The sequence below is a fragment of the Artibeus jamaicensis genome, unplaced genomic scaffold, assembly GCF_021234435.1.
Source record: "Artibeus jamaicensis isolate MK-2021 breed Jamaican fruit bat unplaced genomic scaffold, CSHL_Jam_final scaffold_1019, whole genome shotgun sequence".
Classification (NCBI taxonomy): domain Eukaryota; kingdom Metazoa; phylum Chordata; class Mammalia; order Chiroptera; family Phyllostomidae; genus Artibeus; species Artibeus jamaicensis.
The window spans coordinates 29,755,582-29,774,148 of NW_026522025.1; the positions used below are offsets into that span (position 1 = coordinate 29,755,582).

Consider the following 18,567-nt stretch of genomic DNA (forward strand, 5'->3'; position numbering starts at 1 on the left):
AAAATGCATTTCGAAGAGAAATTTGAAGGTTGCCTGGGTCATTGGTTTTATGACTGGAAATTTAGTTTAAGTTTTATTACCAAATCCTATAGGGAACATCTCCAATCAAACATGGCTTGGATGGCCTAGGAAATCCACAACATCTCTACAAGAGAGCGAGTTGGGAGAAAAAGCATGCACGTGTAATTAGTTGTGAATAGTACCATGTGGATTCATAGTGTATCTGTCCATGTAGACACTGGCCAAGTCGATGTGTTTCTTTTTATGATGTGGTCATTTTAATACACGTTTCACCAAAAGTTTTTTACGGTTTAGCGAAAGTCAATTATATTGTTCACTTGTAATTAAGACTTGATAAAGAATTAACAGGAAAAAAGAATAAGGAGAGGGAAGAAAAGTGACATAAATGTTACGATAGAAAATGTAGCTTTTATTGCCTGTATAAATTCCAAACTCGTGTGATTTTATGCATGACTAGTATCTTAAAAAACAAAAATAGTTATGGTTTCATCCACTGAACTGCACAGATTCATTTACAATAATTAAAGATTTTTTGTACCCACTATCATTTTAAAGGCTATGACCGAACTTGTTCAAATATGGTGAAGCAAACAAAGTATCCCTTCAGCTAAGTGAACACAATTGCTCTTTGAATTAAAGGGATGGAATGTGATAGACAGATAGACAGACAAATAGATGTCCAAAGAGTGTGTTGTAATACTTGTATAAAAAACTTGTGAATTTGTATGCTCAAGTATTTTTTATTCTATTTCTGCATGTAAATATTTTAATGAACATGAATGGGTGGAGAACTTCTGGGCCTGTTACTATATGTGTTATTTATCTGTTTAATTTATTCTTTTCGCTCAAGCATGCAAATCATCAGAAGCATCTGGTAGGACACCACCTTTTACAAAATTATTCTGTTACTTTGATTGCTATAAGTTGGTTTTTTTATGAGGGAATTTTGTGGCAACTAGAATGTTTTGTATTTAGTTTACTGAAAATATTTGTAGTAGAGCATGTGTTTGGGGGGATATCCTTAGTAACAAATGTAGAGCTCAAAAGAGGTGGATGTTTGAAGAAAGGGAGGCAAAAAAAAAAAACCAAACTATTTTACACTCTGCTAGATTTGCACTGCAGAAGTTTTGGAAGGGATTTTACTGTTCTTTATTGATAGAATTTATTATTTTCATATGTAATTTATCTCAGCTTCCATCTCGTTTTTTGCTTTCTGATATACACTAAATAACTTTTAAATAAAATAATACTTATATTAAGGTAAAGGATGAAAATGATTTAATTACAAAGTGATTAGGGAGCCCATGAATTATAATCTGTTCAGTAAAAAAACCCTTTAAACTATGATCACAAGGAAAGTTATTATTAAGAAACATAATTGCTTTATTACCTCACATCTGCTCTTTCCTAACAGAAACGTTTAAAGGAACAGCCCCTTCCTTTATTAACTACATGGTCATGAAGGTTTAAAATATTCTGGCCTCTAACCCCCAGCTATTCCTCCTTACGCTGGCTCCGCTGTTCCTTAGCAAGTAATCTTGCCTTCTGTTTCCCAGAAGAAACAGGGCCCGGCAGTTATGGATCACGCAGTCTACGCCTGTTCCTTCCCACACACTGACAAGCATCACCATGGCAAACAGTTACCTTCACGGTAGGGCACCTGCTTGCCTTTATACCTCACCTCCCACTGTGCTGAACACTGTACCCGGTGTCGCAGCTGTTACAGGCCAGGTGCCCTTCCTGGATAAGCCATGCTTCTGCCTCTATGCCTTTTATACAAGATTATCCCAGCCTGGAATGTCTTCTTCGTCAAGTCATGTACCAGAGGAACTCTATCCTTCGAGCTTTATGGCACCTTACCTTTACCACTCAAGAATTTCCCCTTTCAGGCTTGCGTAGCACCTTATCATTTTCTTGTCCTTGTCCTTGTGACATTCCAGTGTAATGGTTCTAACTCCCAGTCAGATTCTCATCTCCTTAAATAGTGGAGATGCGTTTATTCTTTGCAGTGTTCTTAGAGCCTACATCAGTTTCTGGCACTGCTACACAGTACTCAGTAAATGTTGTTGAAAAGACTGTTAAACCAGCACCAAGAAAATAAAATGCCTGAAAGACACTAATGTCTTCCTGAAGGGTATTAAAATGTTACAATTCACAGTCTCTTTTCTCAGTAGAATTTTCAATAAATAACGAAAGTCCAGAAATAGTATTGCAATAGTTACAGGATGTATATTGCAATATATGCTACTTACTATTTTTAGCACTATTACCATGAGAAGTTAAAGGTTTTGTTAGCAGTTTTAAGAAGAATTCAAATGGTATCGATATGGCACTAAACCATAAGTATTGATTTTATTTCTTTACCATTTAATTTTTAAATGTCCTATCTGAATATGTTCAGTCAAATAATTGAGTTTCACATTATTGTTTTACTTCTGTGTGTAATTATCTGAGAAAATGTGTATAAGTTATTTCATGCTACTATGTTGTTTTTATAAGTGTCATTTAATCACTGTTTATTTTTTTTCTTGGATACAAGCTTGCTCCTCTTCAGAAGTATCTGGTAGGCAACTAACTACTTTTTAATTTAAAAAAATGATGCCAAGGTTTTTACTTGTTTGTTTATAAGTTGTTATGCTCCTCATAAAAGTCATATCTTTATAAGGTATATTGAGTAAATAAAACGTTTTAATTAAGGAAATGGTTTCTTTAGTTTTATGTTAAGTTTTAGCTATAGAAGTGATTTCCATTCCAGTTTCTTGAGTGATGTTTTAGAAACAGCGAGCACAGTGCCACAGCAGTGGGAGTTGTGCAGTGAGGCACTTAAAGTCGGCAACCCAGGCTAACGAATGGCTTTCAAAAGAAAATAGACCGCTATAAACATTGAATAAAACAGCTGGTATTTAATTGGGTATTTATGCAAGGAAGTGTATATTCTATTTCGTTCTGTTTTTCTGTTCGTGTCTCTTCTGCTTTTCTGACATCATTAGAAAAGTTCATTGTCACACTTTTATTATAAAGAGGTGTAAAAGGCGGTGGTGACATTTATCTCGTCACAAGGAGACGGGAGAACTCAACATCTGGAGTAGTTGTAATCTGTATAGCAATGTTTTTAAAACTTTTCTTATGAAATACAAATGATAACCTCTTTTAAGCACTGGATGCTTAACTGGATGCCATGACTAACAGCATGCCCTTTTTATAATGAGCAGTAATGTAGTTTATTTAACACAGAACCCAAAGTACTTAATAAACAAATTTACTAAACATAATTAATAAAGCATTCTTATTTGTTGTAGAATGATATGAATAATGTGAAATTAAAATGTGCCATACTTGAGTTTTTAATAAATTTCCTAATGTTTAAAATGAACTTCGTAATCTAATTCTTATACTATGTCCTATGTATAAGCATACTCAAAAATATTTTGAAAGTGATAGAATTAAGTGTTTTAACATACTTGTGAAAATGCATAAAAATTGGCAGTTTGTTTCTGCTTGATTCATCTTGCAAATGCGGGTAAACATTTGTACAAACCAGGCCTGAGTGAACCTAGAGTTTCCATTGGTAGGCTGATTTCTCTAGAACGCAGTGTGATAGACTCTTTAAATAACACAAAATGAAGAGAAAGTAAGTTCATTTTGAACATAAAGATAGTTGGAATCTACACTTCTGAAAAGAAATCGTGTTGATGTGTGGTATGTCCTCATTTTTGTAGTACCTAGTTCGCTCCATTATTAATCAACACGAAACAAAATATATTTGCAGAAAAACCCTTTTGTAAGGTATTTTTTCCTAATCATTGTTACCTGCTTTGTAGATAGATACCCATGATTGTGTAGCTAAGAAGTATTAGAGTCACATTCTAATTCAGTTGTAACTCAAGCTCCAAGACCTGTGCTCTTTTAGGGGATTGCATTGGTGTCAATGGTAAAGTATAGATATAGCTTATATATTAAAACACAGTAAGAAACAAAAAGAAAAGGAGAACTTTAAATATACGCTTTATAAGGAACTCTGGATTAAATATGCTGTAGTGTTTGCATTTGGCTGCCTCTCCCACCACTTATTTTACTAATTAGCTGCCAACACCTTGTATCAGTGGGTATAAATATTAAAACTAACCAAAGAAACCAGAGGACCGTGGTTTGATTCCCAGTCAGGGCACATGCCTGGGTTGCAGGCCAGTTCCCAGCAGGGGACGCATGAGAGGCAACCATGCATTGATATTTCTCTCCCTTTCTCTTTCCCTTCCCCTCTAAAAGATAAATAAATAAAATTTTTTAAATAAAAAAAAAAAACACAACCAGAGAAAAGCATTTAGAAAGTTCTATTGACTACTGTCTAAAAATAATAAAATTCAAAGCAAATACATGTGGTTCTGGGCTGCCTGTTGTTTTGGAGTTACAATCCATAATGTGAAATATTTTATTTTTGGTATCTATATTTATAGATGTATATTTTGACAAAGAGTTAACTTTGTTCATCTTTGCATGTAAATGGTGCACCTATAAACGAGATTTCATGTGTCTGTATATACACTTACGTGACAAAACGTGCTTCAGGAACAGAGTTTTCTTCATGGAACTCTTTAATGACATTATAATGAATGCTTATCCTTTAAAAAGAAATCTCATAATTGAAATAATTCACAAAATTTAATATCTTTGATTTATATCCATTTCTGGTAACTTTATACAAGACTGCTGTTAGAACCATTCTTTACTTTTTACAGCACTACTTACCAGTAAACTTGGAATACTGATGCGTACAGAGAATACTATCAGATTTCCTGAATACCCTGTTAGTGAGTAAAATTAAGTAGTACCTGAAATTTTTTCTTTAGCTAATTCACCAGGTAGGGAAAAGAAAATTTCCTTCAACATACCATCATTGGCAAATATTGCCTATTCTTCCTTTGACCAGTCACATTTTCTTACTCCAGATCTACTGATCAGGAAGTCACAGGAAAAGCTGGGAGAGGATATTAGGGAATTTTTTTTAGCTTCAATTTTTTAGCTTGTCTTCAAATTATCTGTGCTCAGACAGGCATCTGGAGAGTTTATTCTGTAACTTGATTTGCAAGTTCTATAAATAGAAGATAACTAAAAATATTTTAAATCAGATTTATATTTGGGGGATTACAAGTTGTTTCTTAAAAGTCACAGTTGCATTTAACAATAAATTGTGTTTTTAGTTTATGTCATAGGTTTTGTTTCCACATCAGTGCCATACACAGACGTATCTGCTCTATGACCCCAAAAATAAAATGTTACTTATAAAACCAATCGTAACAAGTGTATTAACTTTTAGAAGTAGGATGACTTAAATCATCCTGAACTCAAGAAAATGTAAGAATTTTCCACCTTCCAGATCCACCTCCAGGAGAAATTAGATCATTTTGCATAATTAGGTACAATTATTTGATTCATTGTTTTGGTACATAAGATTCCCATACAATAAAAAAATTCTAATTAAAAAAATTATTTTTCTCGCCCTGGCTGGTGTAGCTCAGTGGATTGAGCGCAGGCCTGCAAACCAAACAACTGCGGTTTGATTCTCAGTCAGGGCACATGCCTGGGTTGCAGGCCAGTTCCCAGCAGGGGATGCACAAGAGGCAACCATACATTGATATTTCTCTCTCTCTCTCCTTCTCTTCCCCTCTAAAGATAATAAAATCTTCCTAAAAATTATTTTTCTCAAACCTTCTAAAGTAGGTATTCAGAGACTATTTTAACAGCAAAATACAAATGACAGTTTATATAAAGTAGTTAAATAATGTCTGCTCTTGGTGCCTGTCATCACCATTTTGAAATCTCAAAAGATTTAGAATACCAGTAGTAGCCTTTTTGTCTAGGAGTGGTGTTTGGGGGAAAGTACTACACTGAGGATAAAAGGGAATAATTTTGTGTGTCTTCAAATGCCTCACTTTAATGGTACTACATTGTTAGATGATCATGGTGCAGAATTTGTGAGCGCCTCACTTCCATTTTCCTTCTGTCTTTTCACTGTCATGGTCACCCACCACTGTCATGGTCGTCACTATTGGAACATCTGAAACAAAGGCCGGGCGCTGCTCTCGGTCCCCTCTGTATGCCTTTTACTGTTTGACCATAATGTAAATACCACTTTATGCTATTTTATTCTTCATGTACAGATTCACATATCAGAGAAATACTGGTAACTTTCTGAACAAAAGACTAATTATTTATTGTCTATTCAGGTTTTGCTTGCATAGAGCTAACTGGGAACAAGAGTACATATTGTTTATGTCATTTTATCTTTCTGGAATTTCTTTTCTATTTATTATGTGTTTTAAACACCTGAAGTTGTATGTAAACAGATCATTGTTAATAACTTTGTGGAAAGCCAGTGAAATGGAGGACTCTTTAAAATGATTCCTCATGTAACAAATCTAAAATTTCCAACTGCAGCTCTGTAAAATAATGTGGCTATTACTAATCACCATATAAACATCTGGTTTGGATTTGCTTTACTTCAGTGTACATTTAAAGTTAGTCATTAAGACATTTTTTTGCTCCACATTTAGAATGAGATTTTTAAGCTCTTTGGAGGGTTTTTTGTATGTTTGTTTGTTTGTGAAGTTTTGTTTTGTTTTGTTTTGAGGTCTTCGTGTATATTCTTTATGTGTTAGTTTATGGTAGAGAAAACACAAATTTAATAACATAAATTCTTTTTCTTATGCCTGAAAATAACCCTTTGTCAAAATCGATTATTCTTGAAACTCCACAAATCAATAAGTTCACACTCTCCAAACGTTTTCAGTTATTATGTTTAAAGGCTGTGTTGTGCCTTTAAACTATCACTAATGGTTTATTCACAGTGAGTATTTTGTTCTGGATTGATCTAGCCTCTTGTTACTTTTGGGTATGTTTTCAGTATTTTTATTATTAGATTTGAAATGATCAGGGTGATCCACATAGAAAGATATTAGGGAATTTTAGAAGTTTGAGAAAATGTTTGCATCCTGTTTGGAGAAACGGAATAGTTATCTGGTGCATCACAGTTGTAAGCACACATGTTTTATGGGAACCGTAGTGGACATGAGCCTGTGTTTTTTAAAGCATGTGTATTTATATGTAATGTGAATATTGTTACAAGACAATTTTTTAAATATTTTTTTTTTAGTGAAAGAGTTTCTAGCCAAAGCCAAAGAAGACTTCTTAAGAAAATGGGAAAATCCTGCTCAGGTAAGGGATATTTAAAATTTTCTATGATTTAAAAATTCTGTGTTAAGTAAAATCAAGAGTCTTGCCTAAATAATTTACTACTTTCAGAAACTTGAATTTTCAAGTAGCAATAATAAATAGGGGTAACATGGGATTTTTTCCCCATAGCATTGTTTTTAATCTATTAATAGTTTTATGTATACATAAATTGGAGAAGGAACTCATTTCCAGTATAATACCTGATTATAAATGTTGACACTAATTCCAAGCTGCTACAAACCCTTGATATTTTCTAATTGTGATAGTTTCAATTTGTGCCTATGCTAGCATATTTAGTATTTTTATTAATTGCAACAATACTGATCCTGTTGTGCGGTTTCAAATTCACACTCACAAACACTTGGCTGTTGATGGCACACCAAACACAGGGGTTGTTTCAAAACCATTTTCATGAGATCAAGTCCTTTAGATCTTAGCTAAGATCTAGAAACTATATAAAAAGTCATCTATGCTTGTAAAAATTCTTTTTGAAGTTATGATTAACAAAATTTAATAGTGAATTAAATTTTGAAAACCTTAGCACAGAAATTTTTGACTTCAGTATTTTTTCACTCAAGAAATATTGATTTAAATAAATCTTATGCTTTATGAAGATTCCCTCATTATCAAGATTTATAGCATGACCTGTAATTTAAAACATAATCACTCAAGTGATAGACATTATCTAACATGAAACATTAAGGGAGGTGAAGAAGATGGCATATTTGTTTGAAAAGCAATGACTAGCAAGAAGGGCTGGCCTGTGGTCTGCTAATGAAATCTGTTTTCATTATCAAGTTGGGAACTGTATTAACCATATCCATCTGTGTTGATAAAACCAGAGATTAAATATTAATTCATAAATCTAAATAATTTAATAATAATTAGAGGGACATTTTCTTTTGCATTGACATGGAATCTCATGGCAATTTAAAGTTATTGGAAATATGAAATTAAAATCTGATGAAAACAGGTTTTGTGAGTAAAAACTTAAGAGGTGATTGCTCTCTCCGTGATTCACCAAGAAGCTACGCTGTCTCCAAACACAAAGTTTGGTTTTCAGTAGAGATGAAGTCCAACTATAGTGGACTTACAATAGCTGTCCAGATTCCTCACCTATGCAAGAGTCATATTTTGCCACATTTTTCTGAGTGGAAATAATTTTTCTAAGACTTTCATGGGGATCTTTGTAATTAAAACCCATTAAACAAGTGGGTCAGCAATTACTACTTATTGCTATTTAGCATGTAATTTGTTTCTAGTATTTTTTTATTTTGTTGTGGCAGCAACAAATTCAATAGATTGATGCTTCCAGTTCTTTGCTTCTGTGTTACAGTCAAAGGCAAACAAAGATGTTTGCTCATAACAAAGCATCTATTCAAAGAGAAAGATGAGGCTGATTATTGTTCTGGGACTCTGACTCAGTTATCTTTGTGGGAATGAGGAACTCTTCTTTCCTTATTGTTACTGTTTTAGGTAATACTGGGTTATTATAACATCAGAAAGAAAGCTATGAGAATCGCTCATGCTGTTATTTTCTAGTTCTGTGAGCTCTTAGAAAGCTAGAAACGAAGTTACATGTCCTTTCTTCCAGGGTAACTCTAGTGCAAGGACTCTGATCCCTCAGCTCATCTACTCGTTCCAGCTTTTTGCAAGTGCACTAGGACTGTAAAGCTTTCACAATTGTCTTTGTCAGTATGCTCCTTATCAGTTTGTAACTGTTAAAACATGAAACTAATTTGTTAGAATTCCAATACTAGGAATATATATTGGAATATGACCTTTTAATATTTCAGCTGAAGCTCTTATTTCCTTCAACTACTATTATGTTTTGTTTTGCAATATAATTCTCTTCTCAAACATTAAATCCTTTCTTATTCAAAGGAAAAAATAGCACCAGTAACTTGGAATCTCCGTAGTCTTTTATATTATTTTTAAATGGATGATTATAAATTAAATGACCTATTCTGATATCACTGAATCTATTACTGTTATCGTAGTCTTATGAGAATTTCTCACTTTAAAGATTTGATTTATTTATTTTTAGAGAGAGGGGAGGGGGGAAGAAAAATGGGGAAAGAAACATCTATGCGTGAGAGAAACATTGACTAGTTGCCCCTTGCACGCCCCCAACTGGGGACCAGCCCTGCAATCAGGCCTGTGCCCTGCCCAGAAATGGAACCAGCGACCTCTTGGTCCCTAGGCCAATGCTCAATACACTGAGCCACACCAGCCAGAACAGCACATTTCTAACTTTAAAGTTTATTTTATTTTTTATGTATATGTAGAATAATGCTGGCCTGGAAGATTTTGAAAGGAAGAAAACCCTCGGAACAGGTTCATTTGGAAGAGTCATGTTGGTGAAACATAAAGCCACCGAACAGTATTATGCCATGAAGATCTTAGATAAGCAGAAGGTTAGTGGTTTTGTTGTTATTTACTTGAAGGGTAAGCTTCAGTTTTATCAGCTAGATTATTAAATAAATGCAATGTAATGACTTAACCATTAACACAGTCAAATTTTATCATTGCACTTTTTTTCCATCCTTATTATTATGACTCTATGATACATAACTATAGTTTTAGTATATAGGAGTACATTATTTCAGTATTTATACTTACAGGTATGCGTATGTTTACTAGCAAAATATTGAATTTAACATGTAAGGAACAGGCTTCTCTACTACATTCTGCCATGTGGAAAAATGCAGGAATAAATTACTTGATCATTAGGTTGAGGTAACAGATATTCAGTGATTTTATGATTTATATTTTTAATACTCACACAAGTATTTTTCTAAAGATTTTATTTACTTATTTTTAGAGAAAAGGGAAGGGAAAGAGAAAGAGAGGGAGAGAAACATCAAAGTGTGGTTGCCTCTTGCGTGCCCCCTACTGGGGACCTGGCCTGCAACTCACACAGGTATGCTGACTGGCAACCAAACCAGCCACCCTGCGGTTTGCAGGCCAGCGCTCAGTCCATTGAGCCACACCACACACCAGCCAGGACAATTTTACAACTTATTTTAATTGATAGTAGAAGCCTTTCTGTTTAACATGCTTGCTTAATTAAAATGTTAACTAAGGCAGGTAAAATTTGAAAACCTACATACTATTAAAAATCAAATCATTGTGTTGTACACTTGAAAAAAATACGTTACATGTTGATTATGTCTCAATAAGAATTTAAAAACAATTTTAAGTGCTTATATATTGTTATATCTAAAGAATCAGGGTATCTGAGTTATTCATGCTTTATATATTAAGCTTCTGGTTTTTTAGTAATCATTTATAATTAAGGGAAAGTAAAAGAAAAATGACAAATCTTGATATATTATTCTACAGATAGTATGTTCCTAAGAATAATATCTTGTCTTACTAGGATATAGAGATGAGAAAATGTAGAGGAGAGAGGGTTACAGAAAGTGGCTAGACTATTGATGCAATCTAATAAATATAATATGAGCCACATATGTAATTTAAAATTTTCTAGTAGCCTAATTTTTTAAAAGTAAAAAGAAACAGTTGACATTAATGTTAATAGTAGATTCTACAGTGTATCCACACTGTAGATCTCAGTGTATCCACAATATTATCATTGCAGTACATAATTAATATAAAATTACTAAGATATTTTAAATTCTTTTTTCATAGCAAATCTTCAAAACTTGATCTATATTTTATACTTATAATACACCTGCATTTGGGTAGCCACATTTCCAGTGTTAGATAACCATACGTGGTTAGTGGCTACCATTTTGGACAGTACAGTTTTAAGACTGGTCTGTAGTTCTAATCCAATCTCTACTTTATTTTTTTCTGCTCTTTCTTCCTTTCTTCCTTCCTTCCTTCTTTCCTTCCTTCCTTCCTTCCTTCCTTCCTTCCTTCCTTCCTTCCTTCCTTCCTTCCTTCCTTCCTTCCTTTCTTTTCTTTCTTTCTTTCTTTTTCTTTCTTTTTTAGAGAGGGGAAGGGAGAGAGAAAGAGAGAGAAAAACACCACCGTGTGGTTGCCTCTCACGTGCCACCCACCAGGGACCTGGCCTGCAACCCAGGCATGTGCCCTGACTGGGAATTAAACCAGCGATCCTTTGGTTCCCAGACCAGTGCTCAGTCCACTGAGCCACACCATCCAGGGCCCAATCTCTGCTTTAAAACAAAAATCAAAACTAACCTCTAACATGAAAGGAGTAATGGCTTTTTAGGTCTCTAAAATTAAATACACCCTATTTAATTTCTCCACTGCCCTCTTTCACATAGTAACTTTTCTAACCATGCTTCTTGAAAAAATAGTTTAGTCACTCTATACACTAACTCACATTAATTATTTAATGCACAATAATTTAGTGCCTCCTTTTTTATCTTCAACATCTTGCTACTCCACTAAAATGTGTCTGCCAAAGGTCATCAATCCAGTGGCTCAATCACCAAGTCCAGTGGACTCTTTTTGCTAGTCTTGTGGGACTTTTCTAGAGTTTATGACGGTGGTGACCTTTCCCGTGAAACTGTCTCATGCTTGGACTTCTGGGTCCCTGTGCTCTTCTAATTACACTCCTGCCTGCTCGGACTCTCCTTTTTTATGTGCCTTTTTCTGTTTACTTTTATGTTTTCCCTTCTGTCTACTCGTTAAAGGTTGCTAATCCCAATATCTGGCTTATTCCTTCTCATTTTTGTGTTCTGTACAGTCTCCCTGTGTACTCTGACCCAAGCTTCAACTCTCCCTGGAGCTCTGCACTCTAATTTGTACGGGCTGGGCTCAGAGCTTTTAGAGAGCAACTAGTTCTTGCCCTAACTTTTTAGAGGCAATTGAGTCTCAGAGAGGATAAGTGGTTTGTATATTTATGGTGGCAGTACAACAACAACAAAATGCTTCAAATTTATACTTTTGATTAAAACTGTCTTTAAAATGTATTATCTGTATAGCCTAAAATATTTTGTTATCTTTTTTAAGGAATTAACAGTGTTGTAGTCATAAAATATTAAAATATTTACAAAAAGTACTTTTATACTTGAAAATATATAAGGGAGACTTTTAAAATTCTTTTTTGGTAAGATAGTGGCTTGTTAATAAGTAAGTTACTGAGAAGGCTGCCTTTGGAATAAATCATGATGAAAGAGTACTTCCCAGAAGAACAGCTGCCATTTGAAGTCATTTCTCTATGGCAACGATTTTCAACTGGTATGCCTGCCGCAAGGATGTTTGAAGCGTGCAATATCTGACCACTCAGTCAGGGCCACTGACCTCTTTTCCCTTAGATTGTCAAATGAAAAAATGACAACAGTCAACACAACAATGGCCATCCAGTATAAATGAATAAAATTATGCTTATTTTTTGTCAGATCAACAAACAATATTACTTCGGTGTACTGCAGAATTTTAGCAATTAGTTTATGTATACCATGAGATGAAAAACATTGAAAATTGCTGCTCTATAGCAATGTTGTAGGTCTATTTAGAATTAAGACAAAGACTATATTCTGAATTTTCCAAGTTTATTTACTTTAATTTGCTAAAACAAAGTAATGAAATAATACTCCATAATCTTCTTTCCTGTTAATAAAGTTACAGCTCTTTTTAATGAACTCTTTTTTGGCTTCTCCTATCTTAGGGTATATGGGGTTAGGAGAAGAAAATCAGTACAAAAATTAAGGAAATCCCATTTTGTATTCCATACTGTGTGTCAAGCATTGCAAAGCACTTTATTGTATCAGTGAATCTTCACACTAACTTTGTGATGTTAACCTCCCATTTAAACCAAGAACCTCTGTATTTATTTTTTCAAAGCCAAACATGTAGCAAGAAGAACCAAGAATTTGACCTAGATTTGTCTCATTTCTATTCCTATACTCCTTATTAATTTTTCCTTCCAAATGTTTTTGTTATTCCTAAATCTTTTCTGCCACTACCTGTTTTGTCCATCATTAATATTAACTGGGCTTTCACAGTAACATCTTAATTAATTTCCACAATATCAATTTTTACCTTCTACTGATTCACCTTCTTCATTAACAAATTCTTCTTACTGTAACATATCATCTCACTTACTCAGAAAGCTTCCTGGTGTTTATTCAATGAAGTCAGAACTCTGCAGCCTGCTTTCAAAGCTTTCACAGTTTTCTTCCAAACTCTAGTCTTATCTCACACTATTCCCCTCCATGTCCTCCGTACTCTACTCCTTTGCCTGAAATGACCCATAGAAGTATATGCTGGGTCAGGTAGGAGAGTACGTGATGATATATGACCTGCCTTCCTTATTAATAACTCCTCAAGTGCTTGGCTGAAAAAATAAGTCTGCTGATAAGTAATCATTTATAAATGCTTTTAAATGTATTTAAACCAACAGAAATATTGACAAGTGAATATAAATGTTAAATAAATTTTGAAATAAAATGTGGACAAAAAAACCCCAGGGGTGCTTGTTAATTTTCCTCTGTCATTTAGGGATACTTCATTACCAAAACATGAGCAGCACTGTCCTAAGCTCTAGCCAATGGAACTAGCACTCCGACTCACCTTTGTGTATTTTCCCCTCTGAACACTTATGACCCAACTCTTATACGGCAGTCGTCTTGTACTGCTCTTCCCATATTCATGCAGCATATGTCCAAATAGATTTTATGCAGCATGAGGGCAGACACTCTCTTGGCTTTATCTCTGTTGCACTTATGTCTTATATGTAGTAGATACAGACATTTAAAATTAAATTAGATTTTTATTAGTTAGATTTTTAATTAAGTTAATTTAAAAATTATGCATATTTGCTTTGGGGGTTCACATATATATCTTGGAATCATTCCTATTTTAATTGTTATGCCCCACATATGCATGTGGTACATTCAGACAGTGGAATATTATTCAGAGCTAAAAACAAATGAACTATCAAACCATGAAAAGACATGAAGGAGACTTGAGTGCATATTACTCAGTGAAAGAAGCTGCTCTGAAAATGCCACCTACTGTATGATTCCAACTATATGACATTCTAGAAAAGGAAAAACTATGGAGACAATAAAAAGATCCATGTTTGCAAGGAGGTAATGGGAGGGAAGGATAAATAGGTGGAGAACGGAGGGTATTTTAGGGCAGTGAACCTACCCTGCATGATATTATAATGATAATACATGTCATTATACATATGTCCAAATCCACAGAATGTAGAATACCGAGAGTGAACCCTAACATCCACTGTGGACTCCTGGTGATCATGATGCGTCGGTCTAGGTTGATTAGCTATAACTGATGTAGCACTCTGGTGGGGAATGTTGGTGGTGGGGGAGGCTATGCATGTCTGGGGGAAGGAGGTTTATAGAAAATCTCTGTACCTTCCATTCAGTTCTACCGTGAACCTGAAACTGCTAAAAATATATAGTCTATTAAAAAATAGTAAACACAAAGCAATACTAATACTCTGGGTAAAGTTATATAATTTATTGTGATATGTATAGACTAATTTGTTCTATAACTAGTTAGAGTACATACCGTGCTGATCTAACCACTTCATGTTACATATAAAATAAAACAAACAAATACAAAAAAGTAAACCCTGATCCTGATAGCCTAAGAGCTGAAATTGCATTTCCAAAGTCAGAAAACTGTTTGAATAGAAGACCTCCATTAGAACACAAATCTTTTTACTCTTAGTCAATTATTTTTATACTGTAATTTATGTACTAATTACCGGATGATATCTTTAATTGCCTCTCTTACCCATGTTCAGTTTCTTGAATTCTGTCTTTACCCCACATTGACAATAAGCCTCTATCAAGAAAGAGTGCCAGCTTCTAATGATTTATATATCTCCCTAAGATCACCTTTCCTTAAATTAGGAAATAGAATCACATTTGGGGTAGAATCATGTTCTTTATGACATCAGGATAAGCTGCTTCTCCAGCTATGTATGTAATTGAGTAGACAATCCAGTAGAAGCTTGATTGATCCTAAATGATCTATTTGTTATAAAAACATAGTCATTTTTTACCAATATTTGGTGTGTCCTCTTTTGTGACTGTACAAATTGAATTTTTAGGACTTGTCCTTGTGTTTATTCAGGTATTATGAAATGAACAGATTGTTCATTTTTACCCACTGTTTTTAAGTTGTTGGCTTTTCCTCAGTTCTTACTTTCCTTGCTGATCTGAGGATTTAAATCAATATCTACTTATTGCAGTGATTTGTGCCAGCTCCTTTAGTGGGCCATAAGTCATTAGGAGCTAAATATTTTAACATACTAATTTTTAAGTAATTTATCATGAGTCTAATTCTTAGCTCTTGCTTACTTACTGAAAATTATGCTTTAATTTCTTAAGACCAAGTTTTAAATTCTCTGTAAGGTTTTTTCAGTTGAATCTGATAAGCCTCATTGGTAGTTATTACTGTCATCCTTGTGTGACTCTAGGAATCTTGTTTGATCTAAGTTCATTATTATATGGAAAACATTTATGTAATTTTCTTCTTATAAAATTATAATAGCTTTTAAATTTTATTTAAATTAATTTAATATATTTACCTCTCAATTACAGGTTGTTAAACTGAAGCAAATAGAGCATACTTTGAATGAGAAAAGAATATTACAGGCCGTGAATTTTCCTTTTCTTGTTCGACTGGAGTATTCTTTTAAGGTAAATTTTACTCATATTCAAATAAAATATTGTCACCCTCACAGTTTTTCAAAATATAAAGCTGTAATAGGATTCTAAACCAGATGTAAACCTGGAGAATGTTAAAAGACAAGTAAATATAGATTTTTATGTAATTAAATCCTATTGTATGTACAAATTTAGAAAAGGTTTTAGTTCTCCCTGGGGAACTGGTGAAAGGCAATGTATAATTATTTATGAGATGGTATTATGAAATCAGATATTTCAGTGTATCAAAATCCATAGTGATATTTTAATTAAAGCAGTTCTTACATTCCTACAAACAAGTACACCTATATACCTTCTTTTTCTCCTGAATCTTTTCTGCCAAAATCTCACTATCTTTTTTCTCCTAGTAGTTTGTACTCTAGTCTTTTCATTTATATGAGTTAGAACAGACTTTGACCCTCTCCTCAAGTGTCTCCTAAACTTGCAAAAGATCTATTCTGTAAGTTGGCAGCTTTTTAGTTCCTTGACTTATAGTTGGCATTTCTCTGCAATATTCATTCATAGGAAACATTTTAGTCTTTTTTTGCTTTTTTCTCCTTTATTCTTTAAATCAAATAAAGACGTGTGAATGCCTGATAGTGTTAACAATCATTAATTTCTCTGAGCTAATGTACATAAATATAAATATTTTAATAACTTTTTTCAAATTGTTCTTTAACCTAGTTATTCCTTTGCATATACTATAACATTAAGTTATTGCCACACTGTTTGTTTAAGAGTTAAACGTTCCCTGCAAGAGCAAGAATGACAAATATTCCAGAGTAAATTGTAGCAAGAATATGGAGGGTGGGGGAGAGGGTTGAGGAGGGAATGAGAGCCCCAGAAGAAAAAGTGAGAGCATTTTCTATTTATTCTCTGTTGCCCAATGTTAGTAGTCTATCAGGTGGGTTTTTTAATTTGTCTTTTTCTAATCAAACATGGTATTATCTTAAAATATTTTTGAGAAACAATTAGTTTCATAATTTTGTTGTATTTATCCTTTATATTTGTCTCTAGGATAATTCTAACTTATATATGGTTATGGAATATGTCCCTGGGGGTGAAATGTTTTCACATCTAAGAAGAATTGGAAGGTTCAGGTAACTAATACTTTACTCTCCTAAAATCTTGCTGTGTGTTTGTTTTAAACCAAATTTTTAAGTTATTATTAATGCAAAAAATTATTTTATTTAGTAATATTTTAGTATATGAAGAATTATGTAGAAACATTAATAAGAGGCTACATACTGAGTTTTAAAAATCAAATAAAAGCACTATGATAACAGTGTAAATATTCTGCCATTAGTATTGTTTGAAATTCATGATCTGAAGAATTTCCAGAAATGCAAAAAATAATTGAATGTAGCCCTGGCTGGTGTAGCTCAGTGAATTGAGTGCAGGCCTACGAACCAAACAACCGCAGTTCAATTCCCAGTCAGGGCACATGCCTGGGTTGCAGGCCAGTTCCCAGCAGGGGACGCACGAGAGGCAACCATACAATGATGTTTCTCTTCCTCTCTCCTTCCCTTCCCCTCTAAGAATAAATAAATTTTAAAATCTTTAAAAATTAAAATAATAATAATTGAATGTAAATATAACTGTATTTATTAAGCAAATATTAATTGCACAACTCTAAGGAAGAGGTTTGTGTAAGGGTAAAGATAAAAAAGCAATCTAGAGAAAAGGTGATAATAGTATTGTAGTGATGAGGTTATGAAAGTTAGTTTTGCACATATATAATTCTCTGTAATGTTTTTACTATGTTGAGGTTAAAATACATATGTAATTTTAAAACAGTTTGTACCTCATTATATTTTTTACTAATAAAGTCACATAGTTATTAAAATAGATTACAGATTGTTATCTTTACCCACGTGGTAGTTTGAAAGCTACCATTGTTCATTAATACTAATAGAATGAAACTGAAACCAAGATCAGGTATGACTTCATTCAGCACATTATATATTGGCATAATTAGCACATAAGTATGAGTTCAAACAGGACTCATGATGGTAGATTTACAAAATATAATAGACTTGGATTATCGTGACATTTTCTTCAGTAGTGGCCAGCATTAGAGCTGTTTTAATTTCCTGAGGCCTAAGCCAATATTTGTTTATTGACATAATATATGCAAGGCACCTACTATGTCTCAGGCACTGTGTTAGGGGGAAGTAACTTCTGTTTATCTTTAATGAGTTTTTTTCCTTTCATGTTGTCCTTTTATCCTACCATCCCTGGTCCAAGCAGACCCAGAATCCTCATATCGCCCTATAATAATTCAAAGTTTTACACCAAAGAACCACACCTACGTCTGTCTTCAAAAAAGAGAGCATTATGCTAAGTGAAATAAGCCAGACAAATACCATATGATCTCACCTATGACAGAAACCTAATGAACAAAACAAATAAATGAGCAAAACAGAACCAGAGGCATGGAAACAAGGAACTGAATGACAGAGACCAGAGGGGTGGGGGAGGGAGAGGGAAGGGGAAGAGCCTAGTTAAAGAACAAGTACAAATGTGCCATGGACGACATGGTGGGAATCGACTGTGGAGGGGGGAGGCAGGACAGGAGAGACCAATGGGGGAAAATTGGGACCACTGTAATAGAACAACAATAAAAAAAGATTTAAAAATATTTTTTGTCCATTTTCTATAATTACTAAGTTATTTGCAACTCCCACTCTTTTAT

General features: G+C 33.8%; 1 protein-coding gene across 3 annotated transcripts in view; it reads left to right on the forward strand.

The window, feature by feature from the left end:
• The window catches only part of PRKACB (protein kinase cAMP-activated catalytic subunit beta), a 107,678-nt gene that overhangs the window by 62,634 nt on the left and 26,477 nt on the right, over nt 1-18,567 (forward strand). For all 3 annotated transcript variants that reach the window (XM_037163952.2, XM_037163950.2, XM_037163951.2), the window contains exons 2-5: nt 7,172-7,233; nt 9,540-9,668; nt 15,768-15,866; nt 16,890-16,972. In XM_037163952.2, the coding sequence (XP_037019847.1) occupies nt 7,172-7,233; nt 9,540-9,668; nt 15,768-15,866; nt 16,890-16,972 (373 nt within the window). The remainder of the gene's footprint in view (nt 1-7,171; nt 7,234-9,539; nt 9,669-15,767; nt 15,867-16,889; nt 16,973-18,567) is intronic.